Here is an 18,543-nt window from a genome sequence, read left to right as displayed (position 1 = left end):
ACTGAAGGAAATTTTTTAATGAGCTACAAAAGCTAAGGTGAAATAAATAAATATTGAATCCTTAATGAAGAAAGATGGTAGAAATGTGCAGTGTGTTTCTGGGTTTGTACGACTGAAGATGCCATGTTCCAAAACAGCAGAAAGATATAGTGACAATAAACAAGCCACAACATTTTGCTTATGCTATGGATCTTTGCTACTACTACATGAAAGGACAACTTAGCTGAGTTTACCATAAACATATAAATAACGGCCTTTGTTTGCATTCCTGATAAGATTTTTCTCTTCATGTGACATTTGCAAATTAGCAGTAAACACAAACTACAGCTTGGACTGCTGGTAAATTCATCAGTTTTGCAGGTATTTTGAGTCTCTCATTTACTAATCAAATCATTTACTGATTCAAATGGTGACATAAAAAGGGGAGTATGATATGAGAGAATAACAAGGGATAAATTAGTAGCAAAAGAGAAACTGAAAAGAAAACAACAGAAAGAACAAACTGAAAACGTCAGAGTCTTTTTATAATACTTTCTTTTTCAAGTGACAGGCAGGCACATGCTTTATTGGCTCCTATGGGAAATTCCACTGCAGTTCCTTCCTGCTGCCTCCTCAACCCATACACATGAACCTTTACTCTTTTTTGCTCCTGCTGCTGCAGTGACCCATCCTATGGCCACTTTTACAGGAAGCGTTGCAGCACAAGACGGCTCAGAATTTATTTTTCTGAGCCAACCATGTGAATATGGTCTATAAATCAAAGGTCAGTACTGATATAAGAACCCTATCTACCAAAATAAAATGCTCTGAATAAGCACGCTGAGTAGACAAAAGCAGATAAATCCATTCACTAAAAGCAGTGACCAAGGGCTGTTGATTACCTTTTTTTGCTAAAGACCTAATCAATTACCGCATATGTAACGTGACATTTTCAACAAACTAAACTAATGTAGTCCGATTGCAAACATACGGATAGATCGATGATGATGATCAAAGTGATCCGTGTTAATCCCTTCACATATCAACAACACTTGCAACATAGACGTGCTCAGAAGACCCGGTGCAGACACAAGAGACAAGACAAGTGAAGATAGTCTTATGAGTTGAAGATAACTTATTACGTTACTGTGAGAGCAATGAAAGCTTCCACGACTGAAACCCTGAGCCTGCAGCCTCGACACCTTCCCCTATGAATGAAACATTGAAAAGGGCAGACCCTCAGAGGCACGTGATTGTTGTTTTTAAATAAACATGTTTACACTGTGCCGATTTTCTTGGAAATGAGGACAAGAGGAAATGCTGAGAGGCTGACAGACCTGGGTTGTTTCAAAGGAGGGGATGCTTAGACGTACGGCAAACCAGCCTTTTATTATACAGGGACATTATAATCATTGATTGGGCTGAGATAAAAACTTACAAATAAGATTACGGTGATTTTTATTTTTTTAGATTAGTGCTGAAGCAGTTCTCTGACAATTTTACAAAAGAAGTCAGAAGCATCATGCTGTGCTCATTTGCTAACTCTAATCCCACAGTCAGTTATGTCTGTAAGCTTGCTTGCAAGTTATGCCAACACCATACACAACATGCAGCAAAGTCTGATCTTGTCCACTTTAAAGAACAAAACCCGTCTCACGTAAACACATGCTTTCAGGTTATGCTGTGAGTATATAGGTTCTCTGGAGGTCAAAGCATAATCACACGTAAGCATGTGTGCCCCTCCTACATGAGATCATAATCTGACACTTGTGTGTCCAGAATAAACGCTGCCAGCTGTTACTGGACCGAGCTGAACTGTAGAAAATCAACCCATGTCACCATGAAGCAAAGGAAACCAGCACACGCAGACATAAAGCTCCTCTAACCAGCTGGTACTGGCTTCACAGTCATCACACCTGCTTCCTCAGAGCCTTCAAACTGAGAATGTCCCTGAAACTGGGTTATGCACTATATGATATTTAAACAGTATGCAACACCGACTCTAAAGCAAAACTCCAAACTGAAAAACTGCTGGATGAGACTGAAGTTTGTCCTCTGGATTAACTATTTCATAACACTGACCTTCAAAACAAGCATGCAAGAATGAATGAATAGAATGCTGCAACAGTGATTAAGGTGAACTGAATAACCCTCTATCTGTTTTATATAATGCGTAGCAGACACCTGTAACACTCATGCTGTACACCTGACACTGAGAAAAGACATGGATGCTACAGGTGGTGTTGCTCCTGTGGCTATCAGCGGTTAAATATCTACCTATATCTCAAAGACATGTCTCAATGAAACAGCAGAAAAACCCAGCCTGCTATTAAAGAATGACCAATCATACATAATTGTGAATTTCATGGCATTATTCTTATATAGGAACACTAGGTCACAAAAGCTTACACCTAGCAATAAAACACTGTTCCAGGCCTGGGTCACCTTGCCCATTTTATGGATTACGAAGACAGTCAATAAAACAAAGAGTCACACCACACTGATTATAGCATTAATGATTCTTTAACTTACGCTCCTCACTGTGCAGTGCCTTACCTGGACTAGCACATCGCCCGAGGGCTTGATGGGTCCTAAAAAAACGCAGACATGTTGACTTGATGGTACGGCCACTCTGCAGCTTTACAGCAGAAACCCCGCTGAACACAGGCGCTGAGCAGCTGGCTGCCACAACTCGGAGGAGGCTAGCCATGGTGCACGCACACACACCTGACACTCACACTGCAGGAGGAGCTATAGAGGACAGACAACAGCCCTCCTGGGAGGAGACATGAAAAGAGAGAGAGGGGAGGGTGGTTAGAGGTTAAGAAGAACTGCAGGATGAAACTATGTTGAAGTGAGAGGAATAAATAAGCATGTTGAATATTTTTCTCGATCCCAGAACTAGAATCCAACTACACACATGCCAAATCCTTTCACAGAAAACTGTCCTTCCCTTGCACATCAAGGACATGCAAGTGACCACTGTTTATGCAACAGGTCACATAGCTGCACTAAAATTCAGCACCTTATTATGAGTGCGTTGTTTGATCGCATATCAACCTAACTGTGCACTAATAAAGCCACAGAGAACTACAATCACTTATTTTAATTGCAACAAACCAAATGATTCAAAGGCAGTAAACAGCATATGTGGCGTAGTATGTTTGCTTTAAAAGAAGATAATATGACTGGGATAAACTAGGAGAGGAGGCTGGTGCAGAAGGGTTCAAACTAGACCGCACTGGCTACAAGCTCTACTGTGCCACTTTTTATGTCTTGAGTAAAGGTTAAAAACATGCACCAATCATTAGTGCAGAGAGTGGCGTTCAAGGGACTCAATGAACTGAGGAATCCTCAATATTTCAAGTAATTTGTCAAGCAAAAAAATCATATTATTTGCTGCTACACCTTTGTGAGTGGAAAATATAGTTACTGTGTAAACTGCAATCAATGCTATTAATTGAGCTGTTCGTAATTTTTTTGTAAAAAGTTTAAAGAGCTAATAACAATGTCTTAGTACACAAAAAACACAAGTGATAAATTATAAACAGCAATCAATACATCATTAAATCTAAATACAGTCATACAATCATAGCGTAGGCACATTAATGAATATGCCTGCAAACATTTTAAATTAAGTTATTTATTGTTATTTCATTATTGAATTAAGCTCTCAATCTAGAGTTAAACAGTAGTGAAAATGTAACAGGCCACATATGACCAACAATATTCAAAAACTACCCAAGAAAACCAAACTGTACAACTTCATAAACAAAAAAACAGTCATTTGATGTTTACTGATAATTAAGAAGCTCATTAACAATGGGATCTCTCAGTGTACAGCCTTGGATGTGCATACACTGTTTGGATATTCATGCTAGACATTTTTAGTAGTATTATTATCATCATTATTATTGATTTTTCAGGCATTCAGTTGGAGCACAAAAGCTGAGCAGTCCTCAGTAAACCAAGGCTGAAGTTAAACAGGCCTGAATGAAACGTGGCAACATAAACGCAAACTGAACTACGTGTATGAATTAATAAATAAATAACAACACGAATAAAGGTCGATAAAAGTTAATTGTGGATCATTTAAAGGCAGTAGTTGAGGGTTTGTTTGTTTTTTTTAACCTGTAACTACCACGTCATTGAGTTTCAGCTAACAGTTAGCTAAAGATACATAAAAATAACCACCAACATCATCATCAAGCTGCTTGGGTCTGCTGCTTTGTGTTCTATGCTTAACCCGCTCTGAGCACCGTTAACCTTTCCACCACCTCGTGAGTCACCAGTAAAACAAAACCACATATCAATGGCTTCCTTACAATAACAACAACACAGCGGTGTCATTCAAAGAATCTGGAGCATAAAAGCTGGTGCATTAAACGCATTTCAGGCGGGCCAGCTCTCACACAGCTTCCCCTGCGACTCAAGAGACAACACGCTCACAATCCAGGCGGGCTGCTCGCTTCTTTTTGTCTATACCCGTGACAAAATATATAACGGGGGGGGGGGGGGGGGGGGGGTAAGGAAGCTAACCCGAGCTAACATAAAGCGCGCTAGCTTGCATACAAAGTCATATGGTTCTGATTCATACATGTAGGCGACGTGTGAGTCAAAAAGGCCCCTCGCACACTCGCAGAAATGCAAACCGAAACAAATGTATGGTGGAAAGCGAGAGTGGAGAGGTTAACGATTGATAACTCGACTGACCTTTGAAGACAGTCCCCGGCTCTGTGCAGCACAGGCGAACTTTGCGACGACCCGGAAGGAGTGAGGAGAAGCGGCCGGCACAGAGACGTGATTGGACCACGGGAGATGCGTCAGAGGATATCAGGCGGCGCATGTTGCGCTGTTACTGTCAGTGCCGTTTCTCTGTCTTGTCAACGTTTCCTTTTATGCTTTATGATAACTTTTCCACATATTATATGTCATCAGATTTACAGCCTTAAATCAGACGAAAAGTTATGGTGAAGCCTTTCCATGTGCTGGAAAAGACTAATGAGCACATTTCTGTAATGTACCTGAAAAATGCATAAAAAAACGTTGAAGGTGCAACTCTGCATGGCCCCACTGAGGCGCGCTCTACTACAGTTTACTAAATATGAGGCTCCGCTTGATTCATAGAGTTTACTGTACAGTTTTTGTGTTGCTATTCGCATTTGCTTTCATTTCGTGGATAAAGCAGCCCGCAGCCAATACTCTCATTCTTTTTGTTCCTGCACAGAGGAATTCTTGGTCTCCCCAAAGTAGCACTGAGCCAAAAAAATAGGCTATTGCCAGCTGTGTTTCATTAATGCATGCTCAGTGCTGTGAAAAAGTATATACCCCTTCCTTTCTGCAAATAAAAAGCAGGAAGAGGTCGGATATTTTTTCAAAGCACTGAAAAATGCAATGTATGAGGACCCACATGTGCTTATATCTCAGGTTACCCCAGAAAGATTCATTCTGAGCTATGAGAAGCCCCATCTACATTTGGAGTAAACATTACAAAATTCACTTTTGCATGGGTCTACAGATGCTTACTTGGGGACCTGGATTAAAAAAAATATACTTAGGGCCAACTTTCAGGGCTGAGACTTGCACTGAGGTTGATTTAATTGTGTGCGATTCATGTGCATTAATTTGTGCACATGTAACAGTCTCACATAGTCACAAAGTCAGCTGTGCACTTTGCATACTTGGCATGCCCACTGTTAATAACTAGGATGTCCTTGCTTTAAGGTGACCCTCTCTGTGGCTCTACTAGGCATCATATAAGCAAAACAAAAAATTCATGATGTCACAAAGGTAGACACAGAGGTCCAATTCATAGGATTTGGTCAATATTAGTGAGGGGCTTTTTTTAAGGTGTTTACCTTGAGTTGTTTATCTTTTCAGTAAACCTAGCTGACAATGTTTTTCACAATCCAGACTCCAAAATACTCTTCTATTCAGATTAGAACAAGTTTTTTGTGGTCACCAGAAGGTTGGGGGTCCCTGGAGTTTTTTTGTTCATCGTGGCAGGTCAGTTATCTCAATTTACTATGCATACAAATATATTTGTACAAATTTAAATCTTTTGTCTGTGTTTATGATTTGGAGACTGATGTTATACGTGTCCTCCCCCTTGTGATGTCATCATGTGCGACCTCATACTGACCTGAGGCTGTTGTGCATTTGATTATGTTAGCATGTCATTGTAATCTTACATATAAAACACTAAACTCAACACCTGGGCTTCATTTGGTATGTTGGAGACTGCACAGCTGTATGAAATTCAGCGTTCTCGTGCAAAGTGTAATATGAATGGTGCTGTGAAGTCAGTGGAAGGAGGCTTTCACTCTGTTATTCTTGGTCTTAACCCAAAGATCTCTCATCATGGTAAATGTAAGCTGGTACACTGTCTGAAATGAAATCTGACATCATGATTGTCTCTTAAATGATGTATTTGCTATGAAAAATCACATTGTTGTGCTAACGGGGAGGTGAATTCTTACTGTTTTTACCTTTTAACTGTGTATCATTATTACAAAAACTGATACACGACCTGTTTTGACACTTAAACAACAAGATAGCAGCTTCTTTATGTGTCTTTGTTTATGCTATTCTTAGCTTCTTTTCTCTCACATTCATTCACTTAAAGCACAGCACATGTAAACAGAACAAATCCTCTATTTCTCATACACAGTGATCATCTGGTTCTCTTTATCAGGACCACAGAGCGGGATGCATTGTGGCTGCACCTGGTTCTCATTGTATTTCATTTCACCCTACAGACAGCTCTTCTAATTGCACTGACAGCCTGCATTCTTCCATTGTCTTTATTTTGTCCCTATTCTCACTAAATTCCATTTTTGAGGCAAAGAAACTTGTGCAAGAATATTTAAAAAGTCATAACTCTTCAAAGCATGTGTTTTTCAGTCCATCTGACAAAAAATTCTACCTGTTGCACTTCCTCGCTATGTGCAGTAGATCCACTAATGATTTGTTACAAATGAAATTACATATAAAATACTAACAATGTGCAGTTTTCATACTTATGTGGATACTTTATTTATATAATATAAAAAATTGCATTTGATTTATCATACAAAACATGAAATATTTGCTTGTTTTATAGAATAAGGGCAATAATTCTATAAAATAATTTATAGTCACTTTTATTAGGGAAACCTGTTCAACCTCTTTTAATGCAAATATCTAATCAGCCAGTCACATCACATGGTTATCACTGTATTTAGGCAACAGAAGACTGGAAAGACTACCTGTTCTGATGAGGCTCCATTTCTACTGGAACATTCATATGGTAGGATCTGAATCTGGCATAAACAGCCTGAAAAGCATGGATCCACCCTGTCAGTTTAAGCTGTTGGCCATGTAATAGCATGCCAGTCATGTCAATGTGGACCAAAAAAACTCCAACGCCTTGTTGAATCTACACCACAAAGAATTAAAAGGTGTTCAACCCAGTAGTAGCAATGTTTACCTAATAAAAACTGCCCAGTTAGTGAACATAACAATAATTACTAAGATCACTACTAAGAATGCTCTAAATATTCTGCAAAACAGAATTTCTGTCACCATTTCAGTGATTATGTTTGCATTTGAAGAGATCTGGGGGTTTATAGGTTCAAATTGCAGCTATTTCAAGTCAGATTTGGAGGTTTTAATGAGAGGAAGGTGGTTGTAAGCTATCTAGCTTTGTTGTTTTTAAGCTTTGTGAGGTTGGAGAAAGATGAGTGCCTTTACCTGACAGAAGGCTCTTGCCCTGTGAGGACATTTGTCTCAGATTGACAATTTTGAACTGGTGTGACCTTTTCTAGACATCGGCATCTGCAGTGTGGTCTTGGTTATTTATGGTAATTGCCATTTCCCATCACTTAAAAGCTTTGACTCTCCTGAACAAATGGCTTTGGTCTGAACTGCCTGAACTTCCCAAAGTTTATGACCCTCACTGTCTTTGCCCTTTTCCTGGGAAAACCCCAGGAAATCACCTCTCACAAATCATGTGTGCGGTAACAAAGTTTGTGATTAAAGTTCATCCTTTTGTCTGACAGATAGTGACATATGTGTAAATCAAACATGCTGAATACAATGAAATTTCATCTGGTGAAGAGATTCAAACCAAAGACAATGTGTGGCGCCAATTATGCAACAATGACTATTTTTTGTGGTGTGTGTGTGTAATAGTATGGTAGTGTGTGGGACAGAGAGGGAGAGAGAGTTTTCTGGGAGAAAATGCTTTGAAGTTGCAGAAAATTCCAGGAGTTTCCTGTTAAAGGGTCTGGGGTTTAATTCGATCCAGGAGTGTGTGTCTGTGTGTAAGGAGAGGAGTGTCTCTCGAGTCAGTTTCTCTGCTGCAGAGAGACGTTAACACCACGATAGTCTTTGCTTTTCCCTTTCCTTTACAGATTCCAGGTTGGATCCACCTGTTTTTCACCATAAAGCCTTCAGTGGAGCGTTGAACTGGGATTCAGGCTATTGTTTTATTAACTGGATACTTTTTTTTCCCCTTTTTTAAAATAACTGCACATCACTTCTAAACAAGCGGTGGTGAAAGCAACACTGCACATATGTATTTTTACTTCAGATGAGGATTTATGAGCTGCTAAGCAGTTCCAGCTGATCGCCAGACCAATTTATTTGCAACATCAGTGAAGATGCCTCAGTTTTTTACCTCACACTATCTGTTGCTGATTGCAGCTTTGTGGAGCCTCAACAACCTGGGTTTGCTGGCTGCATGGCAGGGCTTCGGTGACGGTAAGCCAAAGGAACTGTTGGACCCAAATGTACGAGACTGGGGAGACTACTCAGACCTTCCTCCTGGAATTGAACATGGATTAGGGCTGGAAGAAAGCAGAGAAGATGGATATAACAGAAAAGTTGGAGAGTCATCATCAAGCTTGGCTCCAGAGATGGATTTCCTGGCTGACTTTGCAGGTAAGAGGAATTAATTGACCAGCAGATGTTCCTGTTCTTATGTCCCTACAGTCACCGATTTTCCCTTGCAGGTAAAAAGCGTCTGTGGGTGATAACAGCTCCATCCCACAGTGACCAATATCTTCGTATGATGGAGAAACAGCTAGAAGAAATGGAGCAAGTACTTCTCTGCAATTTATTCTGATACATACACATTATTTACTCTTTTTTCAGATTTAAAAAAAAATTTAAACTAGCTGCTTATCCATCAATTTTTACTTGTTTTATTTGATTGTTTCTTTCTCTGCCTTACTCAGAAAGGCCTGAACTGCCATTTAGCAGAAAGAGATACGTACATTGTAACTATCATTCAGAATGCTATGATGGAGGGACGGATCCAGAAAACAACTTTTCAAGGAGATGCCACAGTCGAGAACCTGGACCCCGACACGGTTACCAAACTGCTGCACTACCTGGAGCTTACCAGCCAAGTAACCAGTGTGCCATAAACTGTGTGATTCATTTCAAACTCTTGGCAACATATAAAAAAGTTATTGCGTTTTTAATTCTTTTTTAAACTGAAATGCTTCTTGGTGGTTTACTAGTTGATGTGTTTCTGATTTGTGTTGAACACCAATCATGTCAGGAGCAAAAGTTCACCATGCTGGTTATAAAGAAGAACCTACGGGTCAGCGAGCGCTTCCCTTATCCGGTGCGTGTCGAGGCCGTTTTGGAGGTCATCGATCAGTTCCCCATGAGGAAGCTGGAGAAGATGACCAGAAAAGGATCTCACCTCAGGTTTCACTACCTTACTTTTATTTTTATGTGATGACTAATTTTAAAGGTCCTATATATGATGATCATGCTTCCTTTTCAGCTGTACACCGTGAAATGTTTGTCCTGTTTAGCATCAATAATTCATTTTCTTCCACTTACACAGTTCAGGGTCATAGAGGTCTGGAGCCTATCCCAGCGGTCATGGAGTGACAGCCAGGATATACCCTGGACATGTTGCCAGTATATTACAGGGCTAGCAGAGAGAGTCAGACAACAATTTACTCTGACATGCACATCTATGGTCAAGTCAACATCACAAATTAAATTAATGTAATATTTCTGAGCTTTGAGAGGAACGTGTCAGGAAGTTTGCCAAACAGTCCTAGACAGGCTCCTGCAGTGAATTCAGAAACAATAAGTACAGAAGAGTCACAAAATGTGCAAGGATATTTGTACCCAGTGCAAAACAATTATATACAAGAGTTTCAGAGATCTTTAGACCATTATATGGCGTACGCACACAAATAAGACTAGCAGTTACAGAGACTGAGTAACGGTTGTCCTCCTTCCACCTGGAGGCTGCTGAGTAGTTGATGCAGGTAAAGAAAAGTCTCATTAGTTTATCCGGTCACTTAAGTGTATGACCGCCTTGCTTTCACTGTCTGATGATGAAATTGACGTCACTCAGATCAGAGTAGTCTCTCTAGCAGACTCAAGAACACAGAAACTATAACTCACCTATAAGCAGTTGGGCACTAGCTTAAGTCAAACTCACTTCTGAGAGACTGAATTAACTACCAATGGGAAAGAAGGATACTATGGACTAATAAGGTTGGAAAATATGCAAGACTAATCTACACAACCAGAATATTGAATATCAAATGCAGCAACTGACAAAGCGATGGGGAACAAGTGAAGCGATTCATTGGTGAACTGTCACGGTCCGGGTCAGCGGCCGTGTGAAGAGTGGAAGGAGGACTCAAACGCAGCACTATTTCAGACGTGAAGGGTGATTTATTGACAATACCAAACATAAAAGGGAGATGGCAAAACTGAACTAAGGACGAACTAAACTGGGAGAAACTACACAAAGGAGTGGCAAACCTGAACATGAAGGGAGAACAGCAGGGAGAGCACGCAGAGGATTTCACAGGGTATGAACACAGACGACGCGACGAGGAGCAGAGGAAAACACACACTATAAGTACACAGAGAGACACTGGGAAATCACACACAGGTGGGGGGAAACAGCTGGACCTGATTAACCTGACGAGACAGGGGAACACTAACACCAGGGACCAATAGAGGGAGCACAAACCCAGAACCCAGTATCTAAAATCCCAAAACACAAACCATCCCAAAACAGCCCAAGAATAATAAAGAGAATAATAACAATAAAGAACACAAACACAAAGTCACTGAGTCATGGTCTCAGGACCATGACATGAACAGGACGTTATTCCATGGGCAGTATCTGCTCACCAGACTTCCTGCTAAACAACTCCCCCTCATTTTATTTTATTGTATTTTTTTTTTTACAATCCCTGACACTTACGTTCATCAGTTTAAAAAAAATGATGATTAAAAACAGATAAAGATTTCATAGTTTTCCAAGTGAACACACATGTGAATTTTTTGTTTTCTATGCCATGTTTTAGATGTAAAACCACCAAAAAGAAGATTGTGAAAAAAAGAAAAAAGATGACACTTAGTCCTCAGAGGAGAGGAAATGTGACTTCTGTGGTGCCATTACAAAGAAGACCACCTTTGGACAAAAAAGCTGCTCTGAGGAGTAAGATCCAGGATATACTGAGTGGTCGGTCGAGGTTTGTAATTCGTAAGCCGTCTACAATGAGAAAGCCTTCGAGCAACAATGATCCCATCAATTCTAAAGTACAGAAGAAAACAAGGGTGAGCAGTCTTCCATCTGTTTCACGGAGCAATGAGGAAGTAAAGAAAAACAGGTAATGTCTTTTTAAGTTAGTATGTTTTGTTAGACTTTGAAACAGAGTGAAGAGTATGCCTTTGAATGTTTTGATTTGTGTTCACATCTGGTATTTCTTGCCTCCTCTTCTGCTTACAGCACATAAATACTGTTTTTAGTGCTGGATGGACATCAAAGTGACTTTTTTATATATTGTATTGCAGCACTCATCCATCTGTGGAAGAAGGAAAGAAAAGAAATGTAGAGAAAAATAATGGAAATAAAACTGGTCAGAGTGGAAAGGGGAACAAAAAGGAAAAACAGAGGTCTAAGAAAATAGGCAAAGGGAAAAAAGGAAAGAAAAGAAAAGGAAGGGGGGAAAAGTCCAACAGAGAGGCAAGTGAGAAGGATAAAACAGCGCTGAAGGAGTTTTTGGACAGTTTAAAGGGGACAAGAAGGTTGATGGTAAGACCTTTTGTCTAATCGTTGCACTTCTCTTTGCCTCCAGATTGTTAATGAATTTAAATCATGTGTTTTCACGGCTGTACCTGAACCAATTTTCATGTTTTTGTTTTGCCTCATACAAGGTGATCTCAACACCCAACAGAGAGGCAACACTGTATATCCAGCAGACTGAGGAGAATGAGAAGTATCGCTGTGAACTCGCTATAAGGAAGATCACAGTGGCAACCATTACTGGACAGGGAAGTGATGGCACACTTATAATTCAGCACTACCACCTAGGTAGGAAGGGTTTTTACCTTTTGTTGCCAGTTATGTATTTGCATTTCAACATTTGTTTAGGTTCTCTTCATGAATGCTTTTAAAACTACAAATCCTCTCAGGGTTCACTGAACCAACACGTATTTGGTTTTGTTTTGTTTTTTACTAACATGCAACCAAAGGCAAATATAGTGCTTCCTAGAAACTGAACAGTAACAAAATTGTCCGTGGGTGTTGACCTATTGCCAGCTATTTTAGCATGCTAACAATAGCTAACGGTAAAATACACAGACTGTTTATAAGCCTTAAGGTTGTTAGTAAAGAGATAGCCATCTTGGTATACGCCTTATGCGTGTACAGACATGGATTATTAATAAATTAATTTTAACCTTTGGTCTGAAGTCTGTTTTTAGACACACTAACCCTGCGCATGAATGTCATAGTCATTCTGATATTTCAGTTTTTTGTTTTTTTGTTTTTGTTTTCTATGGGGCTTGCTCTTCAAACAGCACAGCACAGACACTCATGAGTACAAAGTGAGGAATGGCCTGGAATAACCTACAAAACTCACAGGAGGTTGTTGGTGTTGGTCTGCTTCTTTCTGGTTTGTCTCGTCCCCATTTCTCAACGTGGATTACGTGTAAATAAAAACATTTATCATGTGATAAAGGCAGCACGGTGGCACGGTGGTTAGCACTGTTGCCGCACAGCAAGAAGGTCCTGAGTTCAATTCCACCATCAGGCCGGGGTCTTTCTGTGTGGAGTTTGCATGTTCTCCCCGTGTTTGCGTGGGTTCTCTCCGGGTACTCCGGCTTCCTCCCACCGTCCAAAGACATGCAGCTTGTGGGGATAGGTTAATTGGATAATCCAAATTGCCATTGTGTGAATGTGCGAGTGAATGTGAGTGCGAATGGTTGTCTGTCCCTATGTGTTGGCCCTGCGACAGACTGGCGACCTGTCCAGGATGTACCCTGCCTCTCGCCCTATGACAGCTGGGATAGGCTCCAGCGCCCCCCGCGACCCTGAAAAGGATAAGCGGAAGCGAATGGATGGATGGATGTTTTCAGTTATTGAGGGTGACAGTTTGGGTCTTCTTCCACATAGTGATGGCACATACTTACAGTCATTTAAGTTAATTATCTTGGAATCTGCAGTTGTTTAGAAATGGCTTCAAAAGGTTTTAATTTAAGTCTCCTATTGTCTTTCTTTAATCTTGACTGAGTTCGTTGGACTTTCTCATTGTTCTGAATATTGGTCAATCCAATTAATGGCATCAAACAAATTCTTTTTATTCTGGAAAAGAGAAACTACTAGTTGTAGTCAATCAAGAACCTAATAGGTCTTGGCCTTGTCAAGTTAAGACAATGTAGAACCTTCAGCACCAGTTACGCTGAAAAGCCCTCAACTGCCATGACATTCATGGCCATGATGAATGTATGTAAACTTTTGAACACAATTGTTTGTGGACTTGTTTTTGAAGAACTGTTGTTTTGAGCCTTCGATTAATATTTTAGCCTAACTCCCATATGTCACCATATCAGTATATCATTTATTAATAACATATGGTTGAAGGTAAAGTAAGGCAGTTCAACTTCAGAGGGACATAAATTATCCCTCAGTCACATAGGCCTAGAGACGTGGCATAGCAACCTCCCGTCCTCCGGGAAAAATGTGTATTCCATGATTGGGTTGAGAGTGGTTGCTAGAAGTTGTACAGAAGGTGCTGAAACTAAAACCTCCTTGTGATCACTGTGGTTGGTAGTAGAGTTGCTGCAATGACAACATCTTCAATGCAAACTGTTATCAACCAAAGAAATCATAAGGAGAGTTTTGGTGCAGCACCATATTCCTCTTTGCCACCAACGTCACCAAGCGATTGCAACCACTTGCCAACCAGTCAGGGAATATATATTTTCCCCAGGAAAAATATATATGCCAGAGGGTCACCGTCAATCTATAGACCTGCAGGACTGAATATTTAAACATGCATTAAGTGATTAGAGAATGCACATTTTTATCTGGAGGCTGATCTGTAGACCTGTGTGAGCGGGCGCCTTACTGAACCAAATTTAATGCTAGCCTAATCCAGTCAATGTGCGTTGAGACATTTAACTCAAAACTACAAAGTTCAGCCTCAGTATGACGCTGAATACAAAATCAAGAGCACAACAAAGTCAGTGGAATTCATCATCAGGGAACTAACCCATACAATACACAGTTCCCATCAGCCATAAAAAAGCAGATAGTATCTAATAAAGCATATAGCAATACACAATAATAAAGTGAAGTGGTTTAGTCAGAATAACATAAACAGCTCAGGTTTACTGCTAAGCAAAATGTAATAGTTCTCTGAACTTGTGTACCAGGAAGTAACAGTTTAATTTTGCACTGCGGAATGTAGTAAATGTTTAGTTTAACCTTTACACTGTGATACTTCAGTAGTTACATTTTAACAGTTAACACAGTAGTCCCTTTCCACAAGAGGACTTGGTGAATATACACAGCCAAACAAAAGCCCTGTGTACTCACTGTCTTCAAGTTCACACATCGTTCAGAGACACTGATTTGGGATATAGTGGTTATAATTGCTGTTTTTGTTGCATGCACTGTAACGTGTACTTGGTATTTTCTCTAACATCTGTGTGTGCACACATTGATTTATATCCTTTGTATGTGTGTTCTCCAGATTCAGAGCCTCCACTCAGTGGCCAAGCAGAGCACTTCTTGGATTTAGGGGCCATCTCTCTGCTGAGGGCAGAGCTCGGCCTGTCGTCGCCCGACCTCTTTTCAATGACTGTCACAGATTATGACATCAAGGCCAGTGTAAGAAAATCTCACCTGAGCTTTCCAAGTTTGGCCTTTTCTTGCTTATTTGGCTTTCTGATAGCAGATAAGTTTAGCGATTAAAAGGACAACACACTCATATTTCAAAACCATTGCAATATTTGAACTTAAAGTAACCCATCGAGGAACCCATTATTTAACCAGGTAAAGATGGGACTTTGATGTTCATAGCAACAAATATTTCTGGCACAACTTCACCTACTTCCAGGGTGCATGGAGAAGACAAAGTTCTGATGACTCCAGCAACACTTAAAGTAATCGGGAACAACTTTATTATGTGACCAAGTGTTGGTCACTTAATAACTTTGACATTCACCAAAAAAGAAAATTTTTTTAAATAATACAGTTGTATCGCAATACATTTTCCTTGTTGTTTAGTTGCTTATGTATGCCCATAAAGACTAAAGATCTAATCCCTCACCTGCTCTTATCCTTCCCCCCCAGAGAGTCTTTGAGGCTCCACCATCAAGCCAGGCTTTGTTTGACTACATTGACAACTTTCCCTCGAGGAACCGAGAAAAAGAGAAGGAAAGAAAGAATCCACCAGCGTGCTCTAAAGACATGGGACAGCCTGTAGTAGAAAACCCACTGCTCAGGTAATATAACTAATCTGTTTTTATTGCAGTGAGCACCATCCACTAAGAACAAAACAAGCTCAAAATAAATTTGAAGATTGCTGTAAACAGGGTCAGCATATTTTAATCTCTCCGTCACCTTAAATTATCAACAGTGAAAAAACCCATGTGGTTAATGCAACCTTTTTTTAGTGGAGCGTGGATCTCTGAAGCTTTCACAGTCCAATCTCCTATCTTTATCTTAAATCGTGCAATTATTCTTCATATTCGTCTTTATTGATTCCTGTGTAAGTTTATGTTTGTTTCTATTTTATTAACACAAATCATGATATAAAGTGTAGCATAATTCAAATTTGAAAACTGAGTAAAAGTATGATTGAATCTATGGTCTTCCATTTTATAGAAGGTGGTCTAATGACTGAATGAAACTGACAGGTATCCAAGTTTAAATCTATATTTTTCATTTCTAGGTTCATTTCTAAAAGGAGACTGCTGCTCATCTCTGCTCCCTCTGAGGATGACTATTTGTTTCAGCAGCAGCTCTCTGCTGTCAGAGGACAGGAATGTCCCCTGGGTACGTGTTTTAAAAGACCCGCGGTAACAAGGAAGTGTTACAAGGAAGCCAGAAGTCAGACATGGGTAGATTTGTCATGGTTGTGAAATTCGGACCTGAAAAAGCATACCATTAAACAAAACTGTACGGATCATGACAGAATCAAACAATGAATATTATAATATGAATATTAGTGTATTAAAAATGTTATGCATTTATAAAATTGTGTGGTACAAGAGCCATATTATTTGAAATATATAACCATAGCTAGACAGGCACTTAGCTAAATAGGTTCATCGACACAAAAATCATTTCTTTGTCTTTATAAAAAGGGATCGTTTTGATTATCTGTGCTGAATGTGTCCCTTTTAATGAGTCTAAATGTACCTTCTCTTGTGTTTTTCTCAGGTATTCGTCACTTTGCCATGCTAAAGCTGATAGGAACAGAAGAAAAAGCATCAGGAACTGTTGAGTTATTTCCCTTAAATGGTACGTCATGGTAATGTGGGGCATTCCAGGTGTATGAGACGTAATGGAGCATACACGTTTGAAATCATTAGTAATATTGTATATTTTAAGGTAGGTAGTTTAATAAACATTTTGGTTTAAGAGCATTCTTTGTTTAAAAAAAAAAGAAAAAAGATTGATGTGGCTTGCATGATCTCACAGGTTTTGTGGACTGCAAAAGGCTACATCTGTCAACCAAAGGAAGCCTGTAGCTGAGGAAGACACACTCAGTATTTATATTCTATCATGCTGTCACTACTGCTAACCTTTTGCCACATGTAGATATGTGGTTTGGCCTGCACAGAGATGGAGATGCAGTTGGCAGGTGTAGTCTACATCAGTGGTAGGGAACTCTAGGCCTGAAGTGCCAGTGTCCTGCAGGTTTTAGATCTCACCCTGGGTCAACACACTTGAATCAAATGATTGGTTAGTTACCAGGCCTCTGGAGAACTTCAAGCCATGTTAAGGAAGAAATTTAGCCATTTTAATCAGCTGTGTTGGATCAAGGACACATCTAAAACCTGCAGGACACCGGCCCTTGATGCCTGGAGTTCCCCCTTCATTATAGCAAAGAGATCTATACAGCTGACCAAAAATGATCCCAATGGATAAATAGCAATACATGCTGCACAAAAACAAAAACGCGCTTTTGATTAATTTTTTGACTCCTTTTTGTATGTTTCCTTTAAAAATGCAAAAATAAAATCAATGTCAGCACAGATGACACAAAGGGGAAATTTAGCTGCAGAGGACGAAAAAGTTTCTGTTCCAGGTAGTAAAAGTTTATTTTTGCTGTAAAGTCGAGCATTTCAACATAGAAGTATATGGGACTCTCTCCCTTTTGGAGCCTAGAGGAAATGCTTTCGAAAGTTTTGTTTTGACTGTGGTTTTAAGGTTGAGCTGTCATAATATTTTATCTAATCTGAAAGTATCTGGGTTATCCTAGTTTTCGTTTCTTTCGCTTTTCACTGTTTTGTGTAATTTAAATGACTTCCATTCCTTCCCCCAGGTCGCAGTCAGACTGAGGTTGAGTCATTGACGCCTGACTTGGTCAACAATATGAGGGAACAGCTAAAGATCGATAAGGACTATTTCAGCATGGTGGTTGTGGGGAAGGATGGTGACCCCAAAACATGGTTTCCATCACCTATGTGGTCCCTGGATAACATCTACGACCTGGTGGACTCTATGGAGCTCCGCCTCCAGGAGGCGAAGCTGCAGAAGAGGCTGGGGATTCACTGCCAGGAGGACAGAGGAAGAGGAGGCAATGAGCAGGAACACTCCCACGGATACAATGAAGAGAGGGCAGAGATGATGCACTTCTACAGCCAATCCGAGGAATAATGACAAAAAGAGGAAGAAGCGATTATCTACCTAAATTTTTTAATATGAAACAAAAAGTATCAACATGTGGATTTGACTTGAGCCAATGAGACCTCAAAACTGGACTCATAAGAATCGATAAAGTCGATGTATAGATGATGATCTGCTGGATCGTACAATAATAAGCTGGATATTTTACAAGAAATAAATACATTTGAAAAGATAAGCAGACGACAATGGCGTGGTCTTATTCAAGCATTTCAACTGCCCTTTAAAAAAGCAATTTTCTCTTTGACTTCATATGTAAAAAGGGAAGAAAGTAATTTCAAGACAGAGCAGACGGTGCTTTTTACTAATATGTCTGTGTAGACCTTTCAAACACATCCACTGTGCAAGTACAAAAAAGGAAAGGTTCTCTACTGAAATATGCTGATACT

The 18,543-nt window shown here is 39.9% G+C and overlaps 2 protein-coding genes across 2 annotated transcripts in view; one reads left to right on the top strand and one right to left on the bottom strand.

Annotated features, from left to right (window-relative positions):
• Positions 1 to 4,808, bottom strand: part of nnt (nicotinamide nucleotide transhydrogenase) — a 36,227-nt gene extending 31,419 nt beyond the window's left edge. The window contains exons 1-2 of the mRNA XM_086300554.1: positions 4,693 to 4,808; positions 2,536 to 2,755 (exon numbers count right to left, since the gene is read on the bottom strand). Of these exons, the coding sequence (XP_086156680.1) occupies positions 2,536 to 2,689 (154 nt within the window). The 5' untranslated portion in view covers positions 2,690 to 2,755; positions 4,693 to 4,808. The remainder of the gene's footprint in view (positions 1 to 2,535; positions 2,756 to 4,692) is intronic.
• A 3,480-nt stretch (positions 4,809 to 8,288) lies between these two features.
• On the top strand, positions 8,289 to 18,322 carry ccdc80l2 (coiled-coil domain containing 80 like 2). The gene is made up of 12 exons (XM_086300553.1): positions 8,289 to 8,901; positions 8,973 to 9,061; positions 9,198 to 9,371; positions 9,527 to 9,678; positions 11,316 to 11,621; positions 11,806 to 12,046; positions 12,169 to 12,325; positions 14,991 to 15,127; positions 15,593 to 15,744; positions 16,194 to 16,297; positions 16,685 to 16,765; positions 17,793 to 18,322. Exons 1-12 carry the CDS (start codon positions 8,622 to 8,624, stop codon positions 18,125 to 18,127), a joined length of 2,208 nt encoding a protein of 735 aa, XP_086156679.1. The 5' UTR covers positions 8,289 to 8,621; the 3' UTR covers positions 18,128 to 18,322.
• The last annotated feature ends 221 nt before the right edge of the window (positions 18,323 to 18,543 follow it).

This window comes from Aulonocara sp. 'chitande type north' Nkhata Bay, linkage group LG7, assembly GCF_057382095.1.
Source record: "Aulonocara sp. 'chitande type north' Nkhata Bay isolate Kocher_YH1m ecotype deep benthic linkage group LG7, A_spYH_male_GT1.1, whole genome shotgun sequence".
NCBI classification, from domain to species: Eukaryota; Metazoa; Chordata; class Actinopteri; order Cichliformes; family Cichlidae; genus Aulonocara; species Aulonocara sp. 'chitande type north' Nkhata Bay.
This window is presented reverse-complemented; position numbering and strand designations above follow the sequence as displayed.